The sequence below is a fragment of the Zalophus californianus genome, chromosome 10, assembly GCF_009762305.2.
Source record: "Zalophus californianus isolate mZalCal1 chromosome 10, mZalCal1.pri.v2, whole genome shotgun sequence".
In the NCBI taxonomy this organism is placed as follows: Eukaryota; Metazoa; Chordata; class Mammalia; order Carnivora; family Otariidae; genus Zalophus; species Zalophus californianus.
Genome location: NC_045604.1, coordinates 103,419,488 through 103,447,262, shown reverse-complemented (window position 1 = coordinate 103,447,262; position 27,775 = coordinate 103,419,488). Strand labels below are relative to the sequence as shown.

Below are 27,775 nucleotides of genomic sequence, written 5' to 3'. Positions count from 1 at the left end.
AGAACTTACATACACATCTGTTTGATAAGCACGTTGTATATTTTTTCTGGAAAGATGATTGTAAAATTGTAGAAACCAGTTAAATATCGATAGTGAGAAAAATAAAACGTGGTATATCCTCATAATAGAAAAAAAGGGGCGCCTGGGTGGCTCAGATGGTTAAGCAACTGCCTTCAGCTCAGGTCATGATCCTGGAGTCCTGGAATCGAGTCCCACATCAGGCTTCCTGCTCAGGAGGGAGTCTGCTTCTCCCTCTGATCCTCTTCCCTCTCATGCTCTCTATCTCTCATTCTCTCTCTCTCAAATGAATAAATAAAATCTTTAAAAAAAATAGAAAAAAACACACATTGAAATGGGGGGGTGGATTAACATAACAATAAAACATTTAAAGGAAAAAAAAAAGAAATGGGGTGGTTTTTTGTTCAGTTTGGTTTTAAGTAAGTGACCTGAAAAAAAGACCCTTACGATAAGTTTCGAGATTGAAAAATCCCTGCCTTTGATAAACAGAGCAAGTGTAAAAGGAAAATTGTATCTAGAAAGCTTAAAAGAAGCTAAATGAAGATAATCCTGTTTGCTTGGGATGACTTTTATTTTCTCCCATTATATCTTTCTGCATTTCCCAAATAGTATACAAAAGAAAAAAAAAGAACTTGTCATCAAGTAAGTTTGTTAGATTTTTCCACAACACTTTGTCATTGATCTCTGTATTTGAAATCATGTGGAGATGCAAAGAGGCTAATTTGGCACTGATGCAGACACATCATCTAGGATCATAATCTTTACCATTGCTGGTGGCGTGTGCTCAGAATTGTGCTCACCCGTTCATGGTGATCCATTTGTCTCTGAAGTTAGTGGTACACATTTCCCCCCTTGTGTGACTTAGGTTTGGGAACTCGCCTTTGGAGTAAGAGGACCACACTTGACTTAATTTAGTAAACACTGCCCACATTTGGGGGTAAAATCAGACAGCTGACAGGTCTTTGATACATGCAGAGACAGTCTTATTTCAGAATTGTTTGATTTAGCTGTCATGGGCATGGTAGTAAAGGGATCTTTTGTGCTTCAGAAGAGGTTCTCTGGTCATGTACTTTTTTAGGACATTGGTTGCTAAACCTGAGCCTTTCACACATGTCCGTTGTGCTGTGGCCTAACCTCCTGTTTGTTTCTTCACCCCAGATTTTTCTTTAACTTGATTGTAGTGAGATTCATTTAGAAATTAATCCTTCATCTTCTTAAGTAAAACTGTGTTTGAAGTAGTAGATTTTCTTTCTCCTGTACATGGAAACACATAAATACTTCAACACAGAGGTGCACTCCTCACATAGTTGGCACGTGGACCGTTGTTGGAGAACACTGTATTAGAGCTTCAGTAGCTGGATTACTTGTCATCCTCTGTTGGAATCCTTTTTTGTGACATTCATGCATAGGACCTTCGTCAGTATTTGGCTGCTGCTTATACTTGAGGACTGCACTTTGAAGTATTCATTTAATCATTGCGTAAATACCAAGCACCTTGTCTGCCTTGGGACCTGTACGAGGTAGTAAGTCCTTAGGCATGAACCACATAAGCAAGTCCACTGGAGGGTTTTGATCAAGGAGCAACAGTTTCTGTCCTGCTTTGTGAAAGAGCGAGAGCAGGCAGGGTGGAGCAAGAACACCAGCGCAACATGAGTGTGGCTACCCAGGGCCCAAGGCTAGGTGTTTTAGAATAGGACCAACGCAGTGGAGATAAAAGTGGGTGAATTCAGAGTGAGTTCTGAAAATAGTCAATAAATAGGCTTTGCTGTTCATCATTGTTTAATCATTGTGGTTATGTTACTGGCATGTTCATAGAATCTGGATGATTGAGTAGGTTAGTATTTGAATTTTTTGTGTTTTGAATTTTATAGCTGCTGAAGAGTCACGTAATGAACTTCCAACTGTTTATGTAGAAATTAGAGTTTTAGAGGAGTTGGGACCTGGATCCATGGATGAAAACTGCCATCCGTTAATTTGAAATGTGTAGGGTAATTCATGGCTCTGCATAATTTCAAAAGGGATTGTAGTGTCTAGTTTATTTTGACTTTTAAAAGATAGGTGTCAGATTGTATGATGAAAACATTACTATTGGATTGTGTTGCAAATAAAAGTACCAGAAAATTTGTTTCATATTCTGTTAAGGCACTCAGCATTCAGGTTGCCGTAATAAATTTTAGCTCTGAAGTCTGTGCTGTCCTGTAGGTATATTTGTAAATACGTTGCAAAAAAGAGAACGGGCTTTTCTTTGAGTTAGGGACGGTAGCTGCCTGTTTTCAAAGTGTGGTGGGTGCTTGTATTAGTACTGATAGCATAGTTCTTAGTTATTACCGCATAACAACTTGTGCATGTTAAAATATTTTGAAATTTATCTTAAAAGCTTTTAGCATTGATGATGTAAACATTTTTAGTTTGGGCTTGAATTTGAAGCTTCCTGAAATATGTGTCTCTAACACGAAAGTGGTTGCTTCTAATGTGGAAATGCCATGATAATTAGAATGACAGTGTTCGGGCTGCCAGACCTGAGGGTCACAAGAGGCAAACGCTTAGAGCTTTATGTGATGGTTTTGCTACAGAGATGTAATTTTGATCCTTTGTGGCAAGGATTTTGATGTCAAGAATAACATTTTCTCGTACTTTCGCAAAAGAAATGACAGTTTTTTGCAGCAAAGAGTGGAAAAGACTGTGGAAGTTCATAGCTGTTCTTGTGATTTCATTCCACGTTTCACAGGATTTAAAACACCCAAAGATCGATTAGTAAATATATGAAGTGGATTAGTCTTCTACTAGAATGTGTGGTGTGATTTTGTTATCACAGATAATTAATACATCTCTTTGTATTTGTTCATATTTATAGATTAAACTTATTTGTCCCTGGAGAGAAATAGGAGACCACTTTTTAATATATTACAATCTGATCAATCGCTTGTCTTGTTTGCACATACTCACCTAGGTTTGTCTTTGTTCTTTTTTGTTTATAGTTAATGAGGTTACTTTTATAAAATATGTTTATCCTGTTAAATTCTCTATGTTGCAAAATAAAGTTGGACTGATTGAAGCAGTCTTGACACTTGAAGAAAAGCTCCCTTGCCCTTTCCCCTGGGCCTCAGTTTCAGAGTTCATAGTTGAGATTAATATAATAGATTGCTGGGATTCTTCATTACCACCCTCCAGCTCTCTTGTCTTCTTAATTTTATACTCTTTTAGTTTTTGTTTTATGTACTTCAGTTAACAATCAGTTTAAATAATGATCTACAGGGAAAGTACTTTTGTTTTTAATGTCATTGCTTAATGTTTATAAAGAAAGGTTAACTTTAAGCATTTAAAATGCTTTGACACGGGGCTCCTGGCTGGCTCAGCCGGTAGAGCATGCCATTCTTGATCTGATCTCGCCACTTTGGATCTAGGGTCATGAGTTTGAGCCCCACGTTGGGAGTAGAGATTATAAAATAAAGCAAAAACAGTTTGACGCTATTCCTAGGTGAAACGAGTGTCTTTCATTTTACTTTATGCAAACTAGCATAAAAATAATCGTAGGCTTCTAAAAATCTGGAAGTGGCAAAAGATGTTTTTTCCCAGTACATTTTCAGAATGGAAGGGTAAATGTATTAACGATACCTCATGTGTTTTCCCAAATGTATCTTTATAGGTTGAATTCAATTACTTGATAATCTTTTATAGTGTTTTGACCAGTTTTATAGCTATTTGATCACTAATCCTTGTAGTAATTTAATAAGCCCACATGACACGGTCGAATTTTTACAAGTCGTTCATAATTTTTAAATCTCCTACAATAGATTTCTTTTTTTCTGGGTTTGAGGAAGGGTTTCTACAATGGCAATCAACACGTGAAAGAGTGTTGTAAGTTGTTCATATGATAACATTTCCCAGTATCCCCTAAACGTGGCATTTTTGTCTCTCCCAGCTCATAAATGGGTCCTGATATGACTTAATCTGGTATTGGTGACATTGGTGACTTTTTCCTCTTACTGGTTACAATAATCAGCAAATGGCATTAGAGGAAGAACCTGAAGTCATTGAGCCAGGCAACAGTGTCTGGTCGTGTTCTCTGACCCCCTGAGAGGAATGGCAGACAGGTGTTTTAGGCTTCAGTCAGATTTTCCCTTGATTAACATGCAAAGTGCATAGAAGTTATGTATGGTTGTCCCAGGCAATGTCGTGTATTTGGCTTAATTTGGATTTCTTGTTATCTCTTGGAGAGTACCATGCTAGTTTGGTGCTAAGAGTTACACTCAAGAGTCTGAGCTCAGCTGCACTGTTGAGCATGTGACAAGGTGAAGTCACACAACATTCATGGAGCGGATTCCTTGAGCTGTGAGAGGAGAGTGAAAATTAAAAGAGTGATCTGTAGTACTTGAATGGCAGCTTTTTGTGATTGTCTTTAACACAGTGATTATTTCTTTTCTATCCCATACTGAGTTTCAAGTAGAGATTTCTTAAAGTGATATTTTAGTAATTTATGGATAATGTTTGAGCAGAAAGCTTAGTATTGTGCCATGTGACATTTTCAGGGTTCTAGAAAAAAGATGACATTGATAGCTTTTCTTATTTTATCCAGATGTCCTTAATTCTAGCATTAGCTGAAGTTTCCTAGCAGGGTTGAGGTGCAGGACATATCCATGAAGACTGTAGCACGAACTCGCACTACGAACATCTGAAGTGGTCTACATTCTGTACTTCAGTATCTGCTTGTTCATTTCTACTGGGTTTTGTGTTGACTCAGTCAGCATTATCTGTTTCACAAATAACGTGAATTTCATTAATTCTGTAAGTTTTGTGTTTGTTAAAAGTGTTTGACATAAGTTACCTACCCTCCCTTGTTTATGCATGCTTGGATTTTGTATAAGCTGAAATATTTTTCTCTTCAAACTATATTTCCTCCCCCTTTTCTTGTATATTTGTATAATTGTAGGTATCTGTCTCTTAAAACCTTTTGCCTGAAAGACTTAAACTGTAATCTTACGAGCTGAGAAGATTTAGGGGAGCAGGGAAATTGAGGAGGATGTAATTCAAATTAAACAGACTAAAGAAGATGAAGTAAGGCAAAGGAAAATGAGGACTATTCACCTGAGCGCCTCCCCTCGAGAGTAGGAAAACTGCAGGTGTAACTGGGAAGGGTAGGCCTAAAATGACCTTAGAGAAGTACTGATGGGGCAGCTGCAAACGGATGTACAGGTCCCCGTCTTTTGAATGTTGAAAATTGAGCAGACGGCAGCCAGAAGTCACTCAGACTTTTCCTCCAGTGATGACAATTTTCTTTTTCAAGATGATGATTATTCTCCACCTACCAAGAGACCAAAGAGCAGCGAGCCCCCCCAGCCACCGGTCACGGAGCCTGCCAATGCTGGGAAGCGGAAAGTGAGGGAGTTCAACTTCGGTAGGTTCTACCTCAGATACAGGCCCCTTTCTTTCTTTCTTTCTTTCTTTTTAAACATTTTCTCTTTCTCCAAAACTTAGAGCCATTCGTGTGTGTGTGTGTGTGTGTGTGTGTGTGTGTGTGTGTGTTTGGGGGCAAGGGGGGGAGATGCTTTAAAATACATTAGTGCCTTAGATTCTAACAAGAGGAAAACCAAGGCAGTTTGAAGCAAGCTTACAGACACTGTTGAAGCTTAGTGTGAGTTGACCAAAGCACAAGACATTGTGTCTTCTGGTGTTAAGTACAGTTAATAGACTTTGAATCAGTGTTTTGATGACTCAGTAATTAAGACGTTTTTCTTAGCTTTAAAACCTTCCTTATTTGGAGCGCCTGGGTGGCTCAGTTGTTAAGCGTCTGCCGTCACCTCAGGTCATAATCCCAGGTTCCTGGGATTGAGCCCCCGCATCGTGCTTCCTGCTCCTTGGGAAGCCTGTTTCTCCCTCCCCCACTGCCCCTGCTTGTGTTCCCTCTCTCGCTGTAGCTCTCTCTCTCTCTAATAAATAAATAAAATCTTTATAAAAAAATAAAACCTTCCTTATTTAAGATCTGTTTTCCTCTTTGATTTTTTGTGTTCTGTGTAACTGCCAGCAGCTAATCTAACCAAGCCCCAGTGGATGGTGTATCTTTTTGAAGGGACTAAAGAAAGTATCAGTGGAGCGAATTATATTTGCGATCCATATTTTGAACTTCTACATTTTTTTAAAAGTACTAGCGCTTTTTTTTTAAGATTTTATTTATTTATTTGAGAGAGAGAGAGAATGAGAGATAGAGAGCACGAGAGGGACGAGGGTCAGAGGGAGAAGCAGACTCCCTGCTGAGCAGGGAGTCCGATGTGGGACTTGATCCCGGGACTCCAGGATCATGACCTGAGCCGAAGGCAGTCGCTTAACCAACTGAGCCACCCAGGTGCCCTGAACTTCTACATTTTTTGCCCTGAACTTCTACATTTTTTAAATAGCTTTTTAGTATTTTAATTTGTCATAGTCATTAAATGTTGGATATAAATTGATTTTATAGATAGTAGTAAGTTTACATGTATTTATATTCCTTAGCACTCTATTTTAGGGTGCAACTATATTGTACTTATTTCTACACAACTTAGGCGTGTTTTAGAAGGTTTCCTGAATGACCTTGGACACCTCCTCTTTTTTGCCTCCATTTTATACTGTTTAATTGGACTGGTCTGACCTTTTTAGAAATTATCAGGCTAAAAAGAGGTACTCGGTGTTTTGAAAATAAACTTTATTTAAATCATCTCTATACCCCATGTGGGGCTTGAACTCACAACCCCAACATCAAGAGTTGGACATTCTTTTGACTGAGCCACCAGGTGCCCCTCAAAAATAAACTTTAAAAACATCTTTTATAATTTCTCATTGGACCAATTCTAAGAAGCACAAAAGGAAAAGTTCTTAAGAAAGCAGTAAAATTATATACATGGAGTTGGATTATTAAAACTAGGATGGTGACTTTTGATCTTGGTTGGGGTCGTGAGTGCAAGGGCATAGAGATTACTTAATAGAAAAAAAATTAGGATGTATTATGTAGAAAATAAGTCTTTAGCTGTTGGGTTATTGTAATATAATAGTGCCCCCAGACAGGGATTTATTGTTTAGATGTAACTTAAAACTCTCAATTTTTCAGAGAAATGGAATGCTCGAATTACTGATCTACGGAAACAAGTGGAAGAGTTGTTTGAAAGAAAATACGGTAAGTCTAAACTCAGAAATTCTTGTAATCGTTTGTTGATAAGCCTTTTAACAATTGGGTTACTTTTCATCCAGTGTAAGAAAGTTCACTTCTCACTACTATGAAGCTTTGGGAAAGTTTTCTTTCTGTGATTACCAATTAGCATTTCTTTTAACCCTTCAACATGCTCCTTTGGGAGTTTATTTACATATTTGTTGCAGAGTCCAGGATCTTGGAGATCGATTTGAAGATGAATTTCTTCATAATAGTCTTTCTTCATCTGTGTTAAGTCCAGTATTCATCTTGTGTCCTTATTTTCTTGACAATTGATATATAATTGGTTAAGTTAGGTCTCAAATTGTCTTCTCCTTTTCTTTTATTATTCTGTCCTACATCTGCCTTTAGGTAGTGATCAAAAAAACAAGCACCATGTTAACCCCGGTTGGTATATATTACCTAAAATATGTATCGTCTAAAAATAGCAACTTTCATTGAACTGTGTTTTTATTTGGAGGATTCTTAACTTTGCAGTGGACTAACAGTCTAGAAAATGGGCTGATTGTACTGAATTTTCACTTGAAAATCCTCTTTTTGGAGTGCTCTCCCACATCACTGAGTTTCTCTGGGTGAAGGTTTTAAATGATAGACTACACTGGCATTATTTAGTTTACTAAACTTGAAATGATAGCTCCTGTACCATTTTTCATGGATGACAGCTGACCCGTCCATGAAGATTCGGAATGAGAGTAAATTCAGGAACGAGTTCAGTAATTTCTCCTTAGGGCTCTGCTAGTAGTCCTCCCTTTCCAGTAGCCATAGCGTTTTCCCTGTGATCTTAATTGGTCCACTTCAAAGCAGAAACTCTCAGAACTTGTTCTATATTCAGCACTGTTCCCTGCCGGTAAGGTTACAGGCCCTGGGGACAGAATGCTCAGCCCTTTCTCTTCATCCTCTCTGAGGATGTGTTAGGAAGATTTGGTAAGATAGACAGCATAGTGTCTGTAATAGCTGGTGCGTAAGTACACAGTAAGTGCTTTTTGTATGTACTTTCGTTACTGTGTACTTACTGTAGTACAGATTCGAGTAAAAATAATTTCCTGTTAGAAAATCTCAGTGCTTCTCATAAAGGGAAACAAAAATTATGTTTTTGCTTTTGTTGTGATGGTGATTTATTTCATTATTTTGCATATAAGAAAATAATGTTGGGGCGCCTGGGTGGCTCAGTCATTAAGCGTCTGCCTTCGGCTCAGGTCGTGATCCCAGGGTCCTGGGATCGAGCCCCGCATCGGGCTCCCTGCGCGGCAGGAAGCCTGCTTCTCCCTCTCCCACTCCCCCTGCTTGTGTTCCCTCTCTCGCTGTGTATCTCTCTGTCAAATAAATAAATAAAATCTTTAAAAAAAAAATAAAGAAAATAATGTTTTCCTACTATTGTGAGATTATAAGAACAATATTCACATTTTACAAGTGGAAACAATGGTGATAGCCTTAGGGAAAGATGTTTTCTTTGTTACGTGAATAGGATTTTCAGATGCAGTATGTCAACAACGTATGTTAAATGTCCCTACTGTTAAATGTGTACTGTGGTCCACTTGAAACTTCAGTACACGTATTAATGTTTAGCCAACAGACTTAAACATAAAATACTAGTAAAATACATAAAATACTAGTAAAAAAGGGCGGCTGTTCTGATGAAGGGGGATTCCTATGGGAGGAGTTGGGAGTAAGGGGAAACCACGGCGGTCCTTCCCTTGTGGGGCTTGCAGGGTCTTTCTGGCCAGGTCAGTAGCTCATCTGCTGTCCTTGCCGCACACACTAGAAAGCTGCTTCCGTAGCAGTGCTGTGCTCGTGAAGTAGAAGTTTTTGGAAGAAAAGCCATAGGTGTCTGCTCTGCAGTCTAGAACGTTTGTCGTCGATTGACTCAGCATCAGAAGGTTTAACGGTGGAATTTTGATAGTGTCTATAAATGTGCCTCTATTGTGAGCTTAACCGATGTCTTTTAAAACCATTTTATTATGAAAATTTCCAAACAAAAGTAAATGATACAGAGACCCTCTAAGTATCCATCACCCACATTCAACGACCTTTAACATTACAGTATTTTCCTTCTTGCCCTCTCTCTCCTGTCGCATCTCTTTGATGCAAGCATATTTTAAGACTGTAGTGTCCCAGACATCCTGTCATTTCAGCTCTAAGAAGTCTACATTTCAAAATGGGGAGTTGAGAGGCACCTGGTGGCTCAGTCAGTAGAGCAGGCGACTCTTGCTCTCGGGGTCGTGGGTTCGAGCCCCACGTCTTAATCTCAGTTCTGTTATCACACCTGAAAACATTACATGTAATACCCAGTGATGTTAAGATGGTACCCTGTTGTTTGGAGACTCTGACCCTTTGTAGTTTGTTTGATAAAATCACTAAGGTCTTCTCATTATATTTGAATCTCGAGACTCCCCCATGCTTTTGACCTTTTGCAGCTGCTGCATTATTTTACCTTTGCAAGTAAATTGTAGCAGAATCTTTACAGTTCAGAAAAATTTTCTGCTTCTGTTACTTTATTAAAAAATCCTTTTTACCCTAATGTTTATCGTTGAAAAATACTACTTCCTGTAAATACTGTACGTATTAACTGATGTGAACCAGTATGTTTTTCTGGATCGTATGTTCTTTAGATTTCAGTAGAATGTCTAGCTGCATCTACGTTCCCCCAAAATAATACATTATTTGATTGCAGATTTGGTTAGAGTTTTGGCATCATTGTTGTTCTTTTCCTTTTAGTTCCTTTGTGTTACTTTTCTTGTGCTTCAGTTAAAGTAAACAGAAGCAAAGATAAAGTTATAAAAGTTAACAGAGCAGTGCGTATTCAGTTACTCTGTCGTACAAACTGTGTGGTTAATCCCTGCCAATTAATGATTTTTCCTTTCTCTTTTTATCCTTAAAGCTCAAGCTATAAAAGCCAAAGGCCCTGTGACGATCCCATACCCTCTTTTCCAGTCACACGTTGAAGATCTTTATGTAGAAGGACTTCCGGAAGGAATTCCTTTTAGAAGGCCATCTACTTACGGAATTCCTCGCCTTGAGAGGATATTACTGGCAAAGGAAAGGATTCGTTTTGTGATTAAGAAGTAAGACGCTCTTTGGACTCTTTGTTCTCGTTCAGTGCATCTTTTTATACTGTTGTCAAATGTTCATTAACCTCTAAGGCTGTATTTTAATTAAATTTGGGTTATAATTTTATTTACTGCATTTTAATGTGTCGCTGTGGACAGGATTTTCTTGGTCATGCCCAGACTTGGCTTCTGGAACACGAATATTTGCCCATATGTGATTGACGTATAACTGCCATTGTCTTTTTTTTTTTTTTTTTAATGATTTCGTTTATTTATTTGACAGAGAGAGAGACAGCAAGAGAGGGAACACAAGCAGGGGGAGTGGGAGAGGGAAAAGCAGGCTCCCCACGGAGCAGGGTGCCCAGTGCGGGGCTCGATCCCAGGACCCTGGGATCATGACCTGAGCCGAAGGCAGACGCTTAACGACTGAACCACCCAGGCGCCCTGTCATTGTCTTTCTCCAATTTTCTTCTAAGTCTGCTAAAGAAAGGAGTAGAGTATCAATGTGTCAGTGCAATACAGTACCATTCAATATCAACAAACAGTGTCTTGTTTGAAGAGTTATTTATTTATTTTAGAGAGATTGAGAGAGAGAGAGAGAGAGACTCTCAGACTCTGCACTGAGCGTGGAGCCGGACATGGGGCTCAGTCTCACAACCCTGAGATCATGACCTGAGCTGAAACCAAGAGTCGGACCGTTAACCGCCTGAGCCACCCAGGCACCCCAAATAGAGACTTCCTAACATGGAAAGGGTGGGGTAGCAGTTAGGATCTGCAGCAGTAAGGGAAAAGAAAATCCTTGTCAGTCAACTTCATACAGTAAAATGCTTACCTTACAAGAAGGTCAGAGGTAGGATGATTAAAACTGGTACATGGAGCTCAGCTTTTATTCTCCTCCAGATTCTTCCTTCTTGTGCTGTTTCCTTAGACCAGTAGTGTGCTGGATGCAGTAATTCCAGGCTTCACAGCCTGGCAGGGTGTAGAGGAGAGACAGCAGCTACCTTTGTTTCTCTTGGAAGGGGCCTTACTCTTCTCCGGTTAGAATTCTGTCAAGTGCTTATTCCTCAACCAGGTACAGGCACAAGAGAGATGAACCATATGGGTTTAGACCAAGCGGTACTCAGGCCGCGGGGAGTGGCGATGGGTTTGCTTCTGCTGAAAGACATGGCTTTAGATAAACAAATAACTCTTAAAAACAAGACACTATTTATTGATATTGATTGGTACTGTATTGCTTTTCTAAAATATTATACTGATACATTGCTACTCTACCCCTTTCTCCTTAATGTGTCACTGTGGACAGGATTTTCTTGGTCATGCCCAGACTTGGCTTCTGGAACATGAATATTTGCCCATATGTGATGGACGTATAGCTGTCATTGTCTTTCTCCAATTTTCTGCTAAGTCTGAAGACATGGCTTTCATTTTAAGTCCTTCTATTGGGAATGAGTCTTTTTGAACTGTGTTCATATTGTAACTGATTTTTAAACTTTTTTTCTGACATCTCTTGAACTAAAAACAGTACAGTAAATAAAAGTAGTGGAATAGGGACTCCTGGGTGGCAGAGTCGGTTAAGTTTCTGACTCTTGGTTTCGGCTCAGATCGTGATCTCAGGGTCCTGAGATCAAGCCACCCCTCGGGTTCTGCATAGAGTCTGCTTAAGATTCTCTTTCTCTGCCTCCCTCTGCCCCCTGCCCCTGCACCCCCTTGCTCACTCTCAAATAAAGTAAACCTTAAAACCCGTAGTGGAATAATAGTATTTATCATTGCAGAAGTATTCAACTTCATTACTTTGGGAACACTCTGGTACTGCTGAAAAAATGGGAATTTAACTACTTTGATCAAGGATTACAACCAAGCATGCTTGCATCTGTATTGGTATTCAGTAAGGGGATGACAGCTTTTAAGATTTAGTTAAGCATGAAAAAGACCTAAGAGGTACCTCAAGATAATAAGTGAGCTGTCCTCCACAGAGAGGAACTTGTTGCAGGTAAATTTTTAGTTTTGCGATCTAGTGGACTCATGAAATTGAATTGTCAACCCATGGGCTTGTTCTAAAACCCTGACACTAGCCAAGAACCATCAGTAAGCATACACTGCTTGATATATTAATGATACATTAATAAGTTTGTTTTAAGAAAACTTTTTTGCACTGTCATTTTATTAAATTGTGCTTTTAATATTAGAGGTTTTTAATTCATTTTTTAATAGCAAAATAAGTATAGAATTTTATAGATTTGTTATATTTATGTAGAATTTTAATATATAGAATTATATTTATACTGAGTTTATTATATATAGTTTTGCTAGTATTTGCTAACCTTCAAATGTATAAAACTGTGTTTGGATGCTTAAATGTTAATGCAAGTACACCATGGGATACTTTGTGCCATGCACATCCTGTTTCAAGTCCTTTCAATATACTTAGTTATAGTTAACAGCAAGCCCTCTTCTGCATCGAGAGGGACTTTTTTTACATTATTTATTTATTTGAGAGAGAGAGCGAGGGAGCACAAAGCAGGGGAGAACGGCCGAGGGAGAGGGAGAAGCAGGCTCCCTCCTGATCATGACCTAGGATCATGACCTGAACCGAAGGCAGACACTTAACTAAGCCACCTAGGCGCCCCTTGAGGGGGGACTTCTAAAGCCTTTCTCTAATGGTTAAGGTGGTTCGTTTTGATGTATGTATTTTGTTATAGAAGGGTAATTCTGTAGAGTTTAGCCAATGTTTTATTTCTCACTCACTAATATTATTTGAATATTATATATAACCATTGATTCAATCCTATGCTAGTTTCCAACATTTCTGAAATGGGTCATTCTTGTCTCTGACCCAATCCCCACCCCTATCAGCAACCCCTGACTTTAGGTAATTACATCAAAAAGGAATGATGAGCTGTATAAGTTAGATTGTGAAAATTCTGTTATCTAGAAATTATATTTTCTGGGCAGTTTTGTATTACAAAATAAACATGTAATCTGTCTTACAGATGTGTTAGTATTGAAATATATTTAGGATTTTTATAACCAGTTTATAGATGTGTTGAAGTGAGGTAGTCTTGAGTATAATGTAAAATTAAAGGATCTCATTAAAAAGTTTTGTGGCTCTCTTCTTTTGGTGTTACACTTTTATGAGGTATCTTTGGGTTGCAAAGTGAACTCTTACCGTGAAGGACACATGTTCCAAGATGCACCTTATGAAACAATTTGCAATTACCATTTGGTTTTATTATTCTCTGGAAATCTCCAGAAATGAGGATTTAATTGTGCTTAAGAGTTCAGATTGTCTCTTCTTTTTAAAACTAGTCTTCACAACAGAGTATCTAATAAGTACTAGTAGTTGCTACTTTTGCTAACTGTTACCTGGTAAATACTTAATACTTTTTCTCACCTTGCAGACATGAACTTCTGAATTCAACACGTGAAGACTTACAGCTTGATAAACCAGCTTCAGGAGGTACGTCTCCAGTCTTATTTCAAACTGTGTGTCATAGTGGGGTCCTTGGCTGGCTCAGTTGGTAGAGCACGCAACTCTTGATCTCAGGGTCGTTAGTTCGAGTCCCTCGTGGCCATAGAGGTTACTTTAAAAAAAATGTGTCAAATCAGAATATATACAAGAAATACACAATGTTGAAATAATATTCTCTGCTCTCTAGAAGAATAAACTCATGTTCTTCCTAATAATCCATTATAAATAAGTGCAGACATCACACTGCTGGGTGGAATGAGAGAACCAAGCTCGTTCTACTTCTGAGACACAAAGTCTGTTATCTGGCACGGTGAATCAGTGTGTTAACCCACATCTGCATTAGTCAACTGAATCATCCCTCATCATTATCCACAGGACATAAAAGGGCTTACTTCTTAGAGCACAGAGCCGTGGGTATCATCACTTGTTTGTGAGACGTGTTTCAGGGAAATACAGTTGTGACTTGTTCTCTTACTTCACCTGGTTTGGCTCTAGAGGGCTGCGGGGTGGGATTAGAAAATGGAAATCCTATCACTCTGAGTCGGTGTGATGAAGGCTCGCCAGCATTATCCTATCCCTAAATTTACTGTCGTGGAGCTCACCTGCAGGCTACTATTCAGTGAACTGAACTCTGCTCTTTCCGAGCTATGATCATGACACTTGAGAGTACCTGTGAAATTACTCAGTTATTAATTTCCACTTTGTCATTGTTTCATTTGTTCTTTTTATTTGGTGTCAGCAATGTTTTTAAGAAACACATTCTGAAATCTTAGAAATAATCTTAGAACAGGAGCGCCTGGCTGGCTCAGGCCGTGGAGGGTGTGACTCTTGACCTCTCAGGGTCATGTGTTCAAGCCCCATGTTGGGTGTAGAGATTACTTAAATAAATAAACTTTAAAAAAATTCATTACTTAATTGACATAGTTTAGTAATGCCACCAGTTTGAGGACATTTGTATGTTTATTATTCTTAACAGTGAAGGAAGAGTGGTATGCCAGAATCACTAAATTGCGAAAAATGGTAGATCAGCTTTTCTGCAAAAAATTTGGTAAGTGTGATTTCCCCCACGACTAAAGTATATTACAGAATAAGTTTCCCAAATTTTGCTTTAAGAAAGTAAATACACTGAAATGATTCACCTCATTTTTCCCCCTTTTAAAAAAGAATCAATTAATTAACATATAATTAAGAAGAGTTCAGTGATTCATAGTTGCATATAACACCCAGTGCTCAATACATCATGTGCCTCCTTAATGCCCATCACAGTTACCCCATCCCTTCCACTCCACACACCCTCCACTCCAGCAACCCTCTTGTTTGTTTCCTATGATTAAGAGTCTTTTATGGTTTGTTTCCTCTCTGATTTTGTCTTACTTAATTTTTCCCCCCTGTCCCCTATGATCCTATTTTGTTTCTTAAATTCCACACATGAGTGAGATCATACAGTTGTCTTTCTCAGATTGATTTATTTCACTCAGCACAATATCCTCTAGTTCCATCCACGTCAGTTTCAAATGGCAAGATTTCAAATTTTTTGATGGCTGAGTAATATTCCATTGTGTGTGTGTGTGTGTGTGTGTGTGTGTGTGTGTGTGTGTACCACATCTTTATCTATTCATCCGTTGATGGACGTCTTGGCTCTTTCCACAGTTTGGCTCTTGTGGACATTGCTGCTATGAACATTGGGGTGCACATACCCCTTCAGATCCCTACATTTGTATCTTTGTGGTAAATACCCAGTAGTGCAATTGCTGGATCGTATGGTAGCTCTATTTTCAACTGTTTGAGGAACCTCCATACTGTTTTCCAGAGTGGTTGCACCAGCTTGCATTCCCACCTACAGTGTAGGAGGATTCCCCTTTCTCCGCATCCTCGCCAACATTTCTTGTTTCCTGACTTGTTCATTTCAGCCCTTCTGACCGGTGTGTCACCTCCAGTTTTCTTTCATTGGTGAATATACATATGTTAATCCTGAAGAGTTTTAGACCCATACGGGGGTGGGGTGGGGCGGGGAGCTCTGCAGTGGAAGCGCGAGTTCTCTTCCTGAGTAACTCTGGCCCAGTGTCGCTGGTACAGCGTCGGGCCCCTCGCAGTCCAGGAGTCCTTTGTCTTTGGCCCCTTCCGCAGCACTTGGTGTGCCTCTCTGTAGGAGCAGGCCTGGGTCACAGTCTGTCCCTGAGGGCTGGTTATCCAAAAACGCGGTGGGCCTCACACTGTTCTCTTCCTCCCTGGCCTTGCCGGCTCCCATCCCTGAACACTTGACCGTACTTGGGTTTGGTTTGTCACCGCAGCATCTTTTGTTACCCTGGGCCACTCTCCCCTGCTTTGTCCTGCCTTCAGCAGGGCTGTGTTTCTTCTTTCTCTTGTTCTCATTGTTTTAAACCATTTATGTGGACACTTACGAACCTGGGTGACTTTTGGTTTCTTCCCGTGTCCCTGGTTGTCGTTTTTGTTCTTGATGGTCCCTTTAGTTCAGCCTGTCCAGCTTGAAGTGCTGCCTGACAGCTTGGTCCTGAGTCCTTTGTCTCCTCCCCTGCTGTGCTCTCTCGGCAGCCAGTCCCTCCCATCTCCCATTGTGAATATAGCGGAATCTCTATTTCCTGAGGGCATTTACATTTAAGTTTCGAGCCCTGCAGACTCCCATTTGACATCAGAACTTTATTTTTTTCCCCCACCTGTTTGGTACGTCTGCAGACTTCACTTTGTCCCCCTCTGCACCATGTTCCTTTCCCCCCTCATCTGGGGGGCACCACCCTCTCCTCCATTGTCCCAGCCAAAGCACCGGGAGTCACCCTGGATTTCTCGATTCTCATAAGGCCTCCTGCTGGCCGCACTTGGAGCTCAGCCCAAATCCCTGTCCTTCTTGCTCCCGTCTCTCACAGCACAGAGCCGGTGCTGCAAAGCAGCTAGGTTTTAATCTCATTAAAAACATAAAATGGAGGCAGGTCCCTTTTCTGTCTTCTGTTCCATGGCCTCCCTTTGTTCTTGGAATTAACCCCACAATCCCTGGTCATAGCCACCCGGCCTTTCTTCTGATATCACCTCCTGGAGTGTCCCACTGGCTCACCTCGTTCTGGCTGTAATGACCGTCTACTTGTCCTTTAAGTTTCGAAGGTCATGCCCTCCTGGGGAGTGTTGCCCTGCTGCGACCTCAGATGTTTTTGTGCCTCTCCTTTTCATTTACATCTTAATTTAAATGTGGCCGCATTGGCCTGGTTTCACTGGGGTACCCATCTACCACATACCATTAAGCACATCCGGTCTCATGCCCATTTTTGTTCCTCGAACCACTAATGGTGGTCTTCTGCCTCCCACTACAACACTGTAGGTAATGACAGCCAAGATCTCGCGTGTCTTGTCTACTGCTAGAACCGTGCTTAGTGCTGGAGTAGGTACTGACCAAATACTTCCTGAAGAGACCAGTGTCACGGACCTGTGTGCTAAAGCCTCCAGAAATCACTGAGCCTTTCAGTCAGGTAGTGTACATTGGACTTCGTTAAATTATGTCACCAAGAAGAAGACCAGAGGACGTCCCAGAGCGCCCCAGCTGCCCTGCACGGGGAAGGCCGCGGTGGAGGGCAGCGTGGCTGGCTGGCACAGAGAGTCCCAAGGACTGCAGCGGTTCTCACTGTTCTGCGAGAGAAACCATTTGAGTTTTACCACAAAAAGCCAAGTCTCCTGGGTGATGATTCTTACTTGCCCTGCGGTTTCCAGGAGGGGTGTACAGCAGTGGGTGTTAAAGACCTAATAAAACCAGCTCTTAGGGATATCTTAGGTGGCAGCTGCGAACTTAGGTCACTGACTAGATGTTGTTTATCTCTACTCTTGACCTGGGAATTGAAAGCATTGGGGAGAAGTCTGAATTTTAAGTTTTTTCTCCTAATCCCTGTCCTTGACTACCCAATGTGAATTCAGGACCTTAGTGACAAATTCTCTCCTCTTAGTACGTCTGTTTGGAAATCAGCTAATGAGCAATAAACTAAAGCATCTTCCCCACTTTAAAGATCATTTTATTTCCAAGGCATTTAGTAACATGAATCAGGTGAAGAAGGCCACCATAGTGTCGTTAGAGTCCAGGAGTATCTGCATGAACAGGTTTAAACTTTGCCCTCACGTGTAGTTCTGGAAGTTGAGCTTGGGAAAACAGTCGGCCAAACCTGTTACCACCACTGATGCTTGCCAAGCAAGCTGACTTTGGCCTTGCGGAAAGAAGAGGCTGTTGACAAGCCCATGTACTCACTCACACAAAAAGGAGCCAATGGGAAATATTCTGGCTTGGTGTCAGAGCTAAGAAAATAGGTAAGAGCTTACGTGTTGCTACATTATAAACAATAAAAGTCTGGTTCTTTGTTTTTGCTCATGGCCTTAGGTTAGTCCAGGACTGTAGGTAATGTAAAGAGGATTGCTTTTTTCTCTAAGGTTCCTGAAAGGGAAAGAGGAAAGCTTACGTTTTCTATAAGTGTCAAACATTGTAAGTCTAGAAGGTTCCACTGCTTTGGCAGAATAGTCAGTTTGAGGCCTTGGGCATCCGTGGACACCTGGGCGCCAGGTGCTGAGAACATAGCAGAGCAGAAGGCAGTGGGACTCCCCCAGACACGGGGGGAAAGGTACATAGTACACAAGAGGTGTTACGTGGTCTGGGGACATGAGGGGAATAGGGAGCCAGGCAGATTGTTGTTTTCTCCAGAGGAAGCCTCACTGGTGACCAGCTAATGCAGTTGGCCTTCCCCCTTTCCCATAACTTCTGCTCTTCCTGTCTCTACTCCAGCAGTTGATTCCTTTTTATTTCATAGGAATTTCATTAGAATTATGACTATTCTTTTTTGCTATATTTCCCGGGAGTAGTTACTATTCTATTACATATCATATTGTATCTCCCAGGTGTGGTGTGAAAGGCTCTACCACATTTCTTGAGGGAGTGTTTCTTTTAACTGTAACGATCTTTATTATACAGTGTGTGGTTTTCTTTCTTTCTTTCTTTTTTTTTTATTTAGGATTTTATTTATTTGACAGAGAGAGACATAGGGAGAGAGGGAACACAAGCAGGGGAAGTGGGAGAGGGAGAAGCAGGCTTCCTGCTGAGCAGGGAGCCCAACACAGGGCTCAGTCCCAGGACCCTGGGATCATGACCTGAGCCGAAGGCAGACGCTTAACGACTGAGCCACTCAGGCGCCCCCTGTGTGTGGTTTTCAAATATACATTCTTTACTTACAGCAAAGAGATCCTGGGACACCTGGGTGGCTCAGTCAGTTACGTGTCTGCCTTCGGCTCAGATCATGATCCAGGGTCCTGGGATTGAGCCCCGCGTCGGGCTCCCTGCTCCGCGGGAAGCCTGCTTCTCCCTCTGCCTGCCACTCCCCCGCTTGTGTTCCCTCTCTCTCTCTGTGTCTCTCTCTGACAAATAAATAAATAAAACCTTTTAAAAGAGAGAGACACAGAGAGAGATCCTATACTTGGGCCCTTCAGATTTGGTGCTAATGAAATTAGGAAGAAGTTAGATGGAAGGCCTTGCATATTATTAGACCTCTGTTCGAGTGTGGTTTCAGAGCAGAAATTAGACATTTCATGTTTACACTTTGAAATTCTAATTCTCCACCTATTCAGAACTAGAAAAGCAGTGCAGTGCATTCCCATGTACCCATTTTTCAGAATCAGTGATCATTAAGATTTTTCCACACTGTTCATCTTTTCCTCTTTTTTCCCTCGGTAGGCCTATTATAAAGCACATCACAGGCACGGCATCATTTATGTTGTGTTCACTGCTCCTTTGTGAATAGTGCTTTCATTTTCTTACCGAGCACCATGTCGTCACGCCTGACACAATTAACCATTCCTTTGTACCCACTCTTGGCCAGTCTGTCTGTGAGTTTCCTCGTTCATCTGAAAAGTACCTTTAAAGGTTTGCTTTGAATCTCAGTCTAAACAACACTCATGCATTAGCATTGGTTGTTATGCTTCTTTTAATCTAAACCAGTCTCTGCTTGCTGTTTTTATTTCCCATTCCATGCATTCTTTGCAGAAGTTATTTCCTTTTAAAATGCCACACTCATGTAGTTTTAAGGGGTGAAGAACATTCATCTCATGGTTGCGATATAAGTAAAAAATAGAGCCTGCAGTAACTTTGTGTGCGGGACCCGGCTATAGGATTATCACACTCAGAGCGCACGCAGCAGAAGTCGGCCTCCAGATGATTGAAAAAGTAGTATCTAAGTTACATTCTTTATTCGCTATGGTAGTTCTCTTATCCTTTTATTTCTTCCCAAAGATACTGAAAAATCTCTTACAGGATTTTCAAGCTATTAAGATGGTCTTCGAATCCAGAAACTTGCCTCCACCAGAAGTTACCTCTTAATCATGGGCCATTCATACTTTCTTTTGCTGTACTGAACCTGTTTCCATAGTTAGTGTGTGTGTTTACAGAGTTTACTTTGCTTTTCAAAAAGTTGACCACTACCTTGCTTTGGATTGTACTAAACTGATTTCATCAGAAGCTTAATCTCCTGAATTGCTTTTCCTTTGTAAAGCTGAAGCCTTGGGGAGCACGGAGGCCAAGGCTGTACCTTACCAGAAATTTGAGGCACATCCTAATGATCTCTATGTGGAAGGACTACCTGAAAACATTCCTTTTAGAAGTCCCTCATGGTATGGCATCCCGAGGCTGGAGAAGATCATACAAGTGGGCAATCGAATTAAATTTGTTATTAAAAGGTAAGATTATAAAATCTTCCAGAAACAAATGTAATGCTTTCCTTAATAGAGATTAATTTCATTCAAGTGGGTCTTTTGTTCCCCACTCCATTGGACTTTCCATATTTAAAATTGAATTGTATTACAGTTAGGTTCATTTATTGAGTGAATGTTTATTTAGTATTAGGTACCAGATAGACAGAACTGGGTCCAACAGGAACCCTGTCTTGGGAGGCTTATTATAGAGGTAAATGCAATAAGGTGCTACTGGGTGCTTTGAGGGAGAAGGTGAGGATGGCAGGTGGATGGGTCAGCTGTGCATAGAGTAGTGGAAAGGGGCTTCAAATACAGGAAATAGTAAAAGTAGACGAAGGGGTCACATAACTGCACCATTCTGTGTGGAAGGAGTGATGCCCCGTGGGTATGGGAAGCCAGGCAGATGTGGGCATGTGGAGGAAGGCCTTTGGTCCTGTATTATCAATGGAGTAATTAAAAGGTTTTAAAGCCAGTTCCTTTGAAAAAGAACTTGGAGGGATGCCTGGCTGGCTCAGTCGGTATGGCGTGCAACTCTTGAGTTCAGGTTTGTGAGTTCAAGCCCCATGTTGGGCGTAGAGCTTACTTTAAAAAAAATGATAATAATTTGGATTTACATTTTAAAAGGATTCTTTTGGCTTGAGTTTGAAGGATAGTGGTGATTTGGGGGCAGGGAGAAAGTGCAGAAGGCCTGGCTTTAATACAGAAGGGTGCAGTAGGGGTAGAATGTGTAGCTCTTGCTGATTCACTGGGGCTTGTGTGTTTGTGTGGTCACTGGGTCTCATTGTATACGGGAGAGAGGGATCTTTAGGAGGACACAGCTAGGTATTTCTGACTGTACCGTGGTGGAGCTCATATGAGGTTTTAGAAACAGGTGAACTGTTGCGGGTGAAACAACTGTTTTGCACACTTGAGCTTCAAAGAAGCCTTTGAGGACATATAGGTCCTAATTGGAATCTGTGAAAATTGCTCTTTTCAAAATAATCGAGTCCTCCAACTGATCCCCCCCCCCCCCACTGGAAATGAGGTCAAAATGAACCAGAGTGGCCCTCAATGACAGTTCACAGCTGTGTGGGGAAGGCCCCAGGCGTTCCTGCGTGCTCTGTTACTCACCTCACCCGTGTTTTTACAGACCGGAACTTCTGACCCACAGTACTACTGAAGTCACTCAGCCAAGAACGAATACACCAGGTAAGATAGTTGTGAATTCCTTTCTAGAAGCTCAGATGAGTGTTTTTAAGGAGTTTGACAATCTTTTAAAATGATGGAGCTCATCTTTTCTCCCTTTCCCCCAAAACTCGTTTGTGGACGCTCAAGACAGGCACTCCTTCATGTCTCAGTACACACCCAGGTAGTTTTGGGAAAGCTCAGGCTTTGAACTTAGATCAGTGGTGTTGGATAGAAATGTGTCATTTTTAATATTCTGGTAGCCAAATCTGTGTTTCAACCTGTGATCAAAATAAACACATGATGAGGTAAAACTGTTGCATATTTTACACTTAGAGTATATCTCATGTCAATGAAACACATTTCAAGTGTTCAGTTGCCACATGTGGCTGATGTGGCAGACTATGCAGATTCAGACCTTAATCTTTCTTCACACGGCCCCTGTTCTTTTAATGACAAACACTGCAGTTCCAACAGCTGCACTGACCTCAGAGCCCAATAGAGCCTGGAGGCTGCAGTCTCGGTTGTGTGTGAATGAATGGTTTTATTTTCTTTATCTGAACTCTACGTCTGCCTTTATTTCTTTGCCATCTTTTTGTTTACTGTGCATAGTGGCAGAAAAAGTGACCACAGCTTGCGTATCTTCTACAGCGTTAAAGACTTCTGTTGCCAAGGACTAGGGGGCATTTCTGAATTCACTCGGTTCGTTGTTCTTACAAATACTGCGGCAAAATGGTATACAAGATGTCTGTACTAAATACTGATCCTTCAGCACTGAGGGTACCTGCGGGCAGCCGATGAAGGTCAGCCAGGATGCTGGAGAGATTGTAAAATCGTTTGTGTTGATAGTGGCATGCGAAATGGTTGAGAAATACCATACAAGGGAAACCGAATTCTCCTGTGCCAGGAATCCTGCTGGGGAGACGGTGTGATCAGTGAGCATCAGAACCCACACGGCAACCTCCTCAGCATGCTTTTGATTTAGGCAAAGAAACAGAGTATTAGTGATGAACAGAAGATTGGGGATGATGTAGACTTTGCTGAGGGAAGTAATGGAAAGAGAAATATTCCTGAAGGTAGAACTGGGTTAACCTGGATTAGTGTGACTATGATGAAAGTCTCTGTTCAAGTCTTCATTTCTCAAGAGAGACAGCAAATTCCAGGTTGTGATTAATGTGATTGCTGGTTAATAATTCTGATAGTGACTGCAAATGTGAGAATGGTAAGGCTGTGCCCAGCACCGTAGGTTGAGGGATCCCATTGTCAGCTGTACTTGATCTGTTGTTCTCTAGCATAGATACTTGAAAAGCCTGTCATCAGAAGAAAAGTCTCAGTGCTCTGAATCATTAACAGTACTTAGCCTTCCACCATTCCTAGGAGACCTTGGCAAGAATTAAAGTTGTCATTCTTCATTCCAGCAAAAACGTTCATCTGGTCTGCCTGTAAACCAGGCATCCGTTTTTTGCTCGGCCAATTCAAGTCAGACTGCGTGACAAAAGTTAGTCACGCCATTAGAAAGGTCTACTTAATTCTTGGCGTGACATGAGATTTGATAAAAGTTGTATGCTTAAACACACTGTGGGGGCACTTTGCCCTCAATTTTGTAACAGATACACATGTATCACATGTGAGAAATTCCCGGAGTTAACCAGGTGATTGAGCTTTGAAGGGGCAGAACAGGGAGGGTTACTTGCTTCCTGGGAGGAGTAGTGCAGAGATCTTTGCCAGCAGAGGAGGTATAGGGTGAGGCAGAAACTGGACAAGTGAACAGAAGCTCTTGACCTTGGAGAAGAAGAGTCTCGATGTTTTTTAGTAATAATTTTTGGTTTGTACCAGACTTCTTCCTCTGGCTGAACGGTTGAGCCACACCATATGAAACCCTTGAGACGGTAGGTTTTCTTTTAAAGTAAGAGTTCTAAAGTACTTCTACAGTAAACATAAACAGTGTATTACGAGGTTTTCCCAGGCCACTGACCTTTAGCATTATTTCCAGAACTTTCCCAGCATTTCCTGCTGCCTCTGTCCACAGACACAGGCGACTTCCACCCTGAATGTGATCCCTGTGCTCTACCCTACCCTCTTTCTCGCTCGTTCTCTCTCTTGCTTACTCTCTCCTCTCCTCTCTTTGTCCAGCCCCTCCCATCACCCTCCATTGCTTCTCTCCATCCACAGCTCCACCAAACAAGCCCTGAGTGTCTGTTAGTAAGTGACATCCTACGTGTCTTCTGCAATGGCTTATTTTTCCTTCATTTACAAGGGGATGGTTGCTGTCTTGTGAATAAGGGGAAGGAAATAAGCCAGAATATAGATGAGAGGAGTGTCAAGTCACATCTCCATAATCCCTTTAGCATGTATCTCACCCATGTGTGTCTGCGAATAGTGAAATTTCGCTTTCTGTGGATTTCAAGCCACACATTGGTTTGATAAGACAAGGAATGCCTGTACAGAAAGCAGATACAGTCAGAGCTGTTCTGTGAAGGCGTGGGCTGCCCGGGCCCTTGCACGGCTGATCCTCCCTGCCCTGACAGGATCCTGTGGTGCTCCTCCAAGGAAGAGCCCTCGAAAACCACTCGTTTAGAGCATTCTTAAGAACACGTTCTTTATTTACAGTGTAAACTGAAATTTGAATTCTGTCTTCCTGAAGTTCTGATGTTTGACAGGTGCAGGGAATCCTTCTTTTCCTTAAGACCCAGAGGTTTTGTTTCTGAACAAAATCAAATTCAGAGCATCACTGGACTGTACACCTGAAACTAATACAGTGTTGTATGTCAGATAGATCTGAATCTTCTAAAAAAGAACATAACCAGGGAGAACGACATCCAACCTAGTTTTGTGACAGCACTAAGAAGGAACGTTGTTAATTACATTTATTTTTGCTTTCTAGTCAAAGAAGACTGGAATGTCAGAATTACCAAGCTACGGAAGCAAGTGGAAGAGATTTTTAATTTGAAATTTGGTAAGTAAAACCCAGTGATTCTGTCTTAGTTTAGAAACCTAAATGAAAGGCAGAGTTCTGAATAAATTATAGCAGTTCAGGACCTACGGAAGGAAGGTCCCAGAAACTGGGTTTTCGTTTATTTCTGCTACTAAATTTGCTACCTAACCTGAGCAAGTTACTTTATTTCTCTCAGATTCGATTTTCTGGTATGTCCAAATGGGAGAGGAAGGGAGGAGTTGGGGGAAGGCTCAGTCCCACTGTCTGCACTTCGAATCTGGCTAACACCGCACATACAGCAAATAGGTTTCATCGTTTGTTTCAACGTAGATTTGTTGACAGCGGTTTCCTGGAGCGCTGTCTTGAGGAGGATTCTGAGGAGATTGATTCAGCAAGAGTGTTTCAGTTGATTGGGTGTGTCTGTCATGGAGAAGGAAGTAAGGAGTGGGAGTGATAGCAGTACCCCCGGGGCCTTCCCATCCATCATTGTTAAAAGGTGTTAATGTTTTGTGTCCCGGATCGGGAATCTTCCATCTCTGCCTCTGCTCTCTCTAACTTGATGAGTTCCGCTTAGGTGCACCATATGCACTTTGTATCTATCAATAGCAAACTTGTCTCTGTCAGTTTGCCGTGGCCCATAGTTCATTTCTTCCCAGAGCACAGAGATCATTTTGACTAATAATGGAACTATCCTTTTCATTTGTTGAAGTGTTAAAATGTTCTTTTTTCAAAATACTTATTTTTTAGGCCCATTCTTCAGTTTTGCACAATATACTACGCAAAATGCTTCCAATAATTGAGTGGAGACTCCCCTTAAAAAAAATAACTAAGTGGAGATTGCTAGATGGTAGGGAGTCTTTGCATAACACATTTGAGAATGCCCGGATGTTAGCTCGACTTACTGTGGTGATCATTTTGCAGTTTGTACAAATACCAAATCATTATGCCTGAAACTAATATAATGTTTTATGTTAGCTATACCTTGATAAAATGAAAAAATTTTTTAAAAAGAATGTCCGTAACATTTTACCTTCCATACGTTATGTTCTCTTAACTTGCAGCTCAAGCTCTTGGACTCACAGAGGCAGTAAAAGTTCCATACCCTGTGTTTGAATCAAACCCCGAGTTCCTTTATGTAGAAGGCTTGCCAGAAGGAATTCCCTTCCGCAGCCCTACCTGGTTCGGAATCCCACGACTTGAAAGGATTGTCCGTGGGAGTAATAAAATCAAGTTTGTTGTTAAAAAGTAAGTTCAATTTGCCCATATAGTCATTTTTGGAATCAGAACAGTAAAGTTCTATTTCCATTTGAAGTTTTTCCTAGCTGCGGGCGACGGCTAAGTTTTTGTCGTCTGGATTGGAACATGCAGCTCTGAGCTGCATCCCTGGCCCGGCCCTTGCCTTGGCTTATCCTTGAACCCGTGTAGGTTTTCTTCTTCCGTACAAGGAGAAGGGGGACACCTGCCTCGCCGGGGTGGTGTTCAACTTGGTGTCACAGACACTGTGTTGACTCTTAGCATTCCTTAGTACTTGAATGGAGAATGAAGATGTGGATTTGTATCTGCTCCAGTGTTGCTGAGGCAGCTCGTGGGCAGCTGAGTTTCCATGCTGTGTGTCTTACTTAGACGTCTGCAAGATTTCCATACTTGCGGAAATTAGTGTCCGTTAATTTTCATTTCATGGAAGAAGTCATTTACTCTTCACAAAATCATGTAGCAGATCACGGTGGGAGGGAAAAGTGAGGGTTGTTTCTGTCCGTAATGACAGAATGCATTGTCACATTACAGAATGATGGCCTTCATAAAAAAAAACAAACACTGGTCATGATAATGTTTACTAGCTGTGAAGACCGGTAGTATGCTGGCTATTCTAATATTTCTTGGTTTTCTCTCCAGACCTGAACTAGTTATTTCCTACCTGCCTCCTGGAATGGCTAGTAAAATAAACACTAAAGGTAAGAGAGCATATATACTGTGTTATACCTCCATGCAGTAAAACATTCTTTATTGACATTACCTAAATCATACTGAATCATGCGCTAGCGTCTTTTGGGGGCTTTCGGTTTGTTTCTTTGCTTTTTAAGGTATTTTATGTAATGGACTCCCGCCTCCCCTTTAAAAACATTCCATTAAAAATTTCCTGCTTGCCATCCTCCTTCATTCCTGTTTCCACAGTTTTGTGGAGTCTCAGGAAGAGGATTACATTACCAGTTTACTTCTTCAGGTTTCTTTGAAAAGATCCAAACTGTATGAATTTTAATACTCTGCTTTTATAAAGCATCCCCTTCTGGGTCCCCCCGCCCCCCCCCAATATACAAAAGTGATCATGTTCTTACTTTATAGCCTTGCAGTCGCCCAAAAGACCACGGAGCCCTGGGAGTAATTCAAAAGTTCCTGAAATTGAGGTCACTGTGGAAGGTAAGGCCACTCTGGGGCAGGTTTCTGATGATTCTCCAGTTCACTAAGTATATCCATTAATTCTTCAGTTTACTGTTTGTTTTTATGCAAATGAATTTTTACAAAACCGGGCTTACCCATGAAGAGCTACCTGTGATAAAGCTAAATACCTGAATCGTTCTGATTGAAATTTTCACAGTAGTCTACATGGTGTTCCTAGAGCACATTGTAATCTTGCAAGGAGATCCCTAAAATGCTTTTATTGCCTGCAATAAAGTAAGGTTGCAGAGAGAAACATGTGGGATTCTTTTCTCTCCTTTTCTCCTTTTTTTTTTGAGTGAAGGGCACAGAGGGAGAGAGAGAATCCCAAGCAGGCTCCATGCCCAGTGTGGGGCTTGAACTCAGAACGCTGAGATCAAGATTTGGACGCTTGACCAACTGAACCACCCAGGCACACACGCACGCGCACACACCCACACACACACGCACAGACACACCCCGGCTTTTGGGCATTGGCGAGGGAGGGAGAGAGAATCTTAAGCAGACCATACCCAGTGCAGATCCGATGTGGAGCCCGATCCCACAACTCTGAGATCAGGCTTACTCTTGATCTCAGGGTCGTGAGTTCAAGTCCCATGTTGGGTGTGGGGCCTGCTTAAAAAAATAAGTATAAGTAAACTCTTAGTTATCAACTAGATGTTAAGAAAATAGAGAAACGAAGGGTTCATGTAGTATGTTAATGTGATTAGGTCTATAGAAGTAAGGTTACCAGGTAGAAATTAGAATTGTACTCTCTTGTAAACAACTGATTTTACAAAGAGGGAGATGCCTGTTTTTCTACATAAAAG

General features: G+C 41.2%; 1 protein-coding gene across 8 annotated transcripts in view; it reads left to right on the top strand.

The window, feature by feature from the left end:
• GTF2I (general transcription factor IIi) overlaps positions 1–27,775 on the top strand; it is a 101,248-nt gene that overhangs the window by 58,229 nt on the left and 15,244 nt on the right. For all 8 annotated transcript variants that reach the window (XM_027609913.2, XM_027609909.2, XM_027609911.2 and 5 more), the window contains 11 exons: positions 5,303–5,413; positions 7,097–7,162; positions 10,074–10,257; positions 13,641–13,699; positions 14,688–14,759; positions 20,236–20,419; positions 21,564–21,622; positions 24,483–24,554; positions 25,595–25,778; positions 26,427–26,485; positions 26,874–26,948. In XM_027609913.2, coding sequence (XP_027465714.1) covers positions 5,303–5,413; positions 7,097–7,162; positions 10,074–10,257; positions 13,641–13,699; positions 14,688–14,759; positions 20,236–20,419; positions 21,564–21,622; positions 24,483–24,554; positions 25,595–25,778; positions 26,427–26,485; positions 26,874–26,948 — 1,125 coding nt within the window. The remainder of the gene's footprint in view (positions 1–5,302; positions 5,414–7,096; positions 7,163–10,073; positions 10,258–13,640; positions 13,700–14,687; positions 14,760–20,235; positions 20,420–21,563; positions 21,623–24,482; positions 24,555–25,594; positions 25,779–26,426; positions 26,486–26,873; positions 26,949–27,775) is intronic.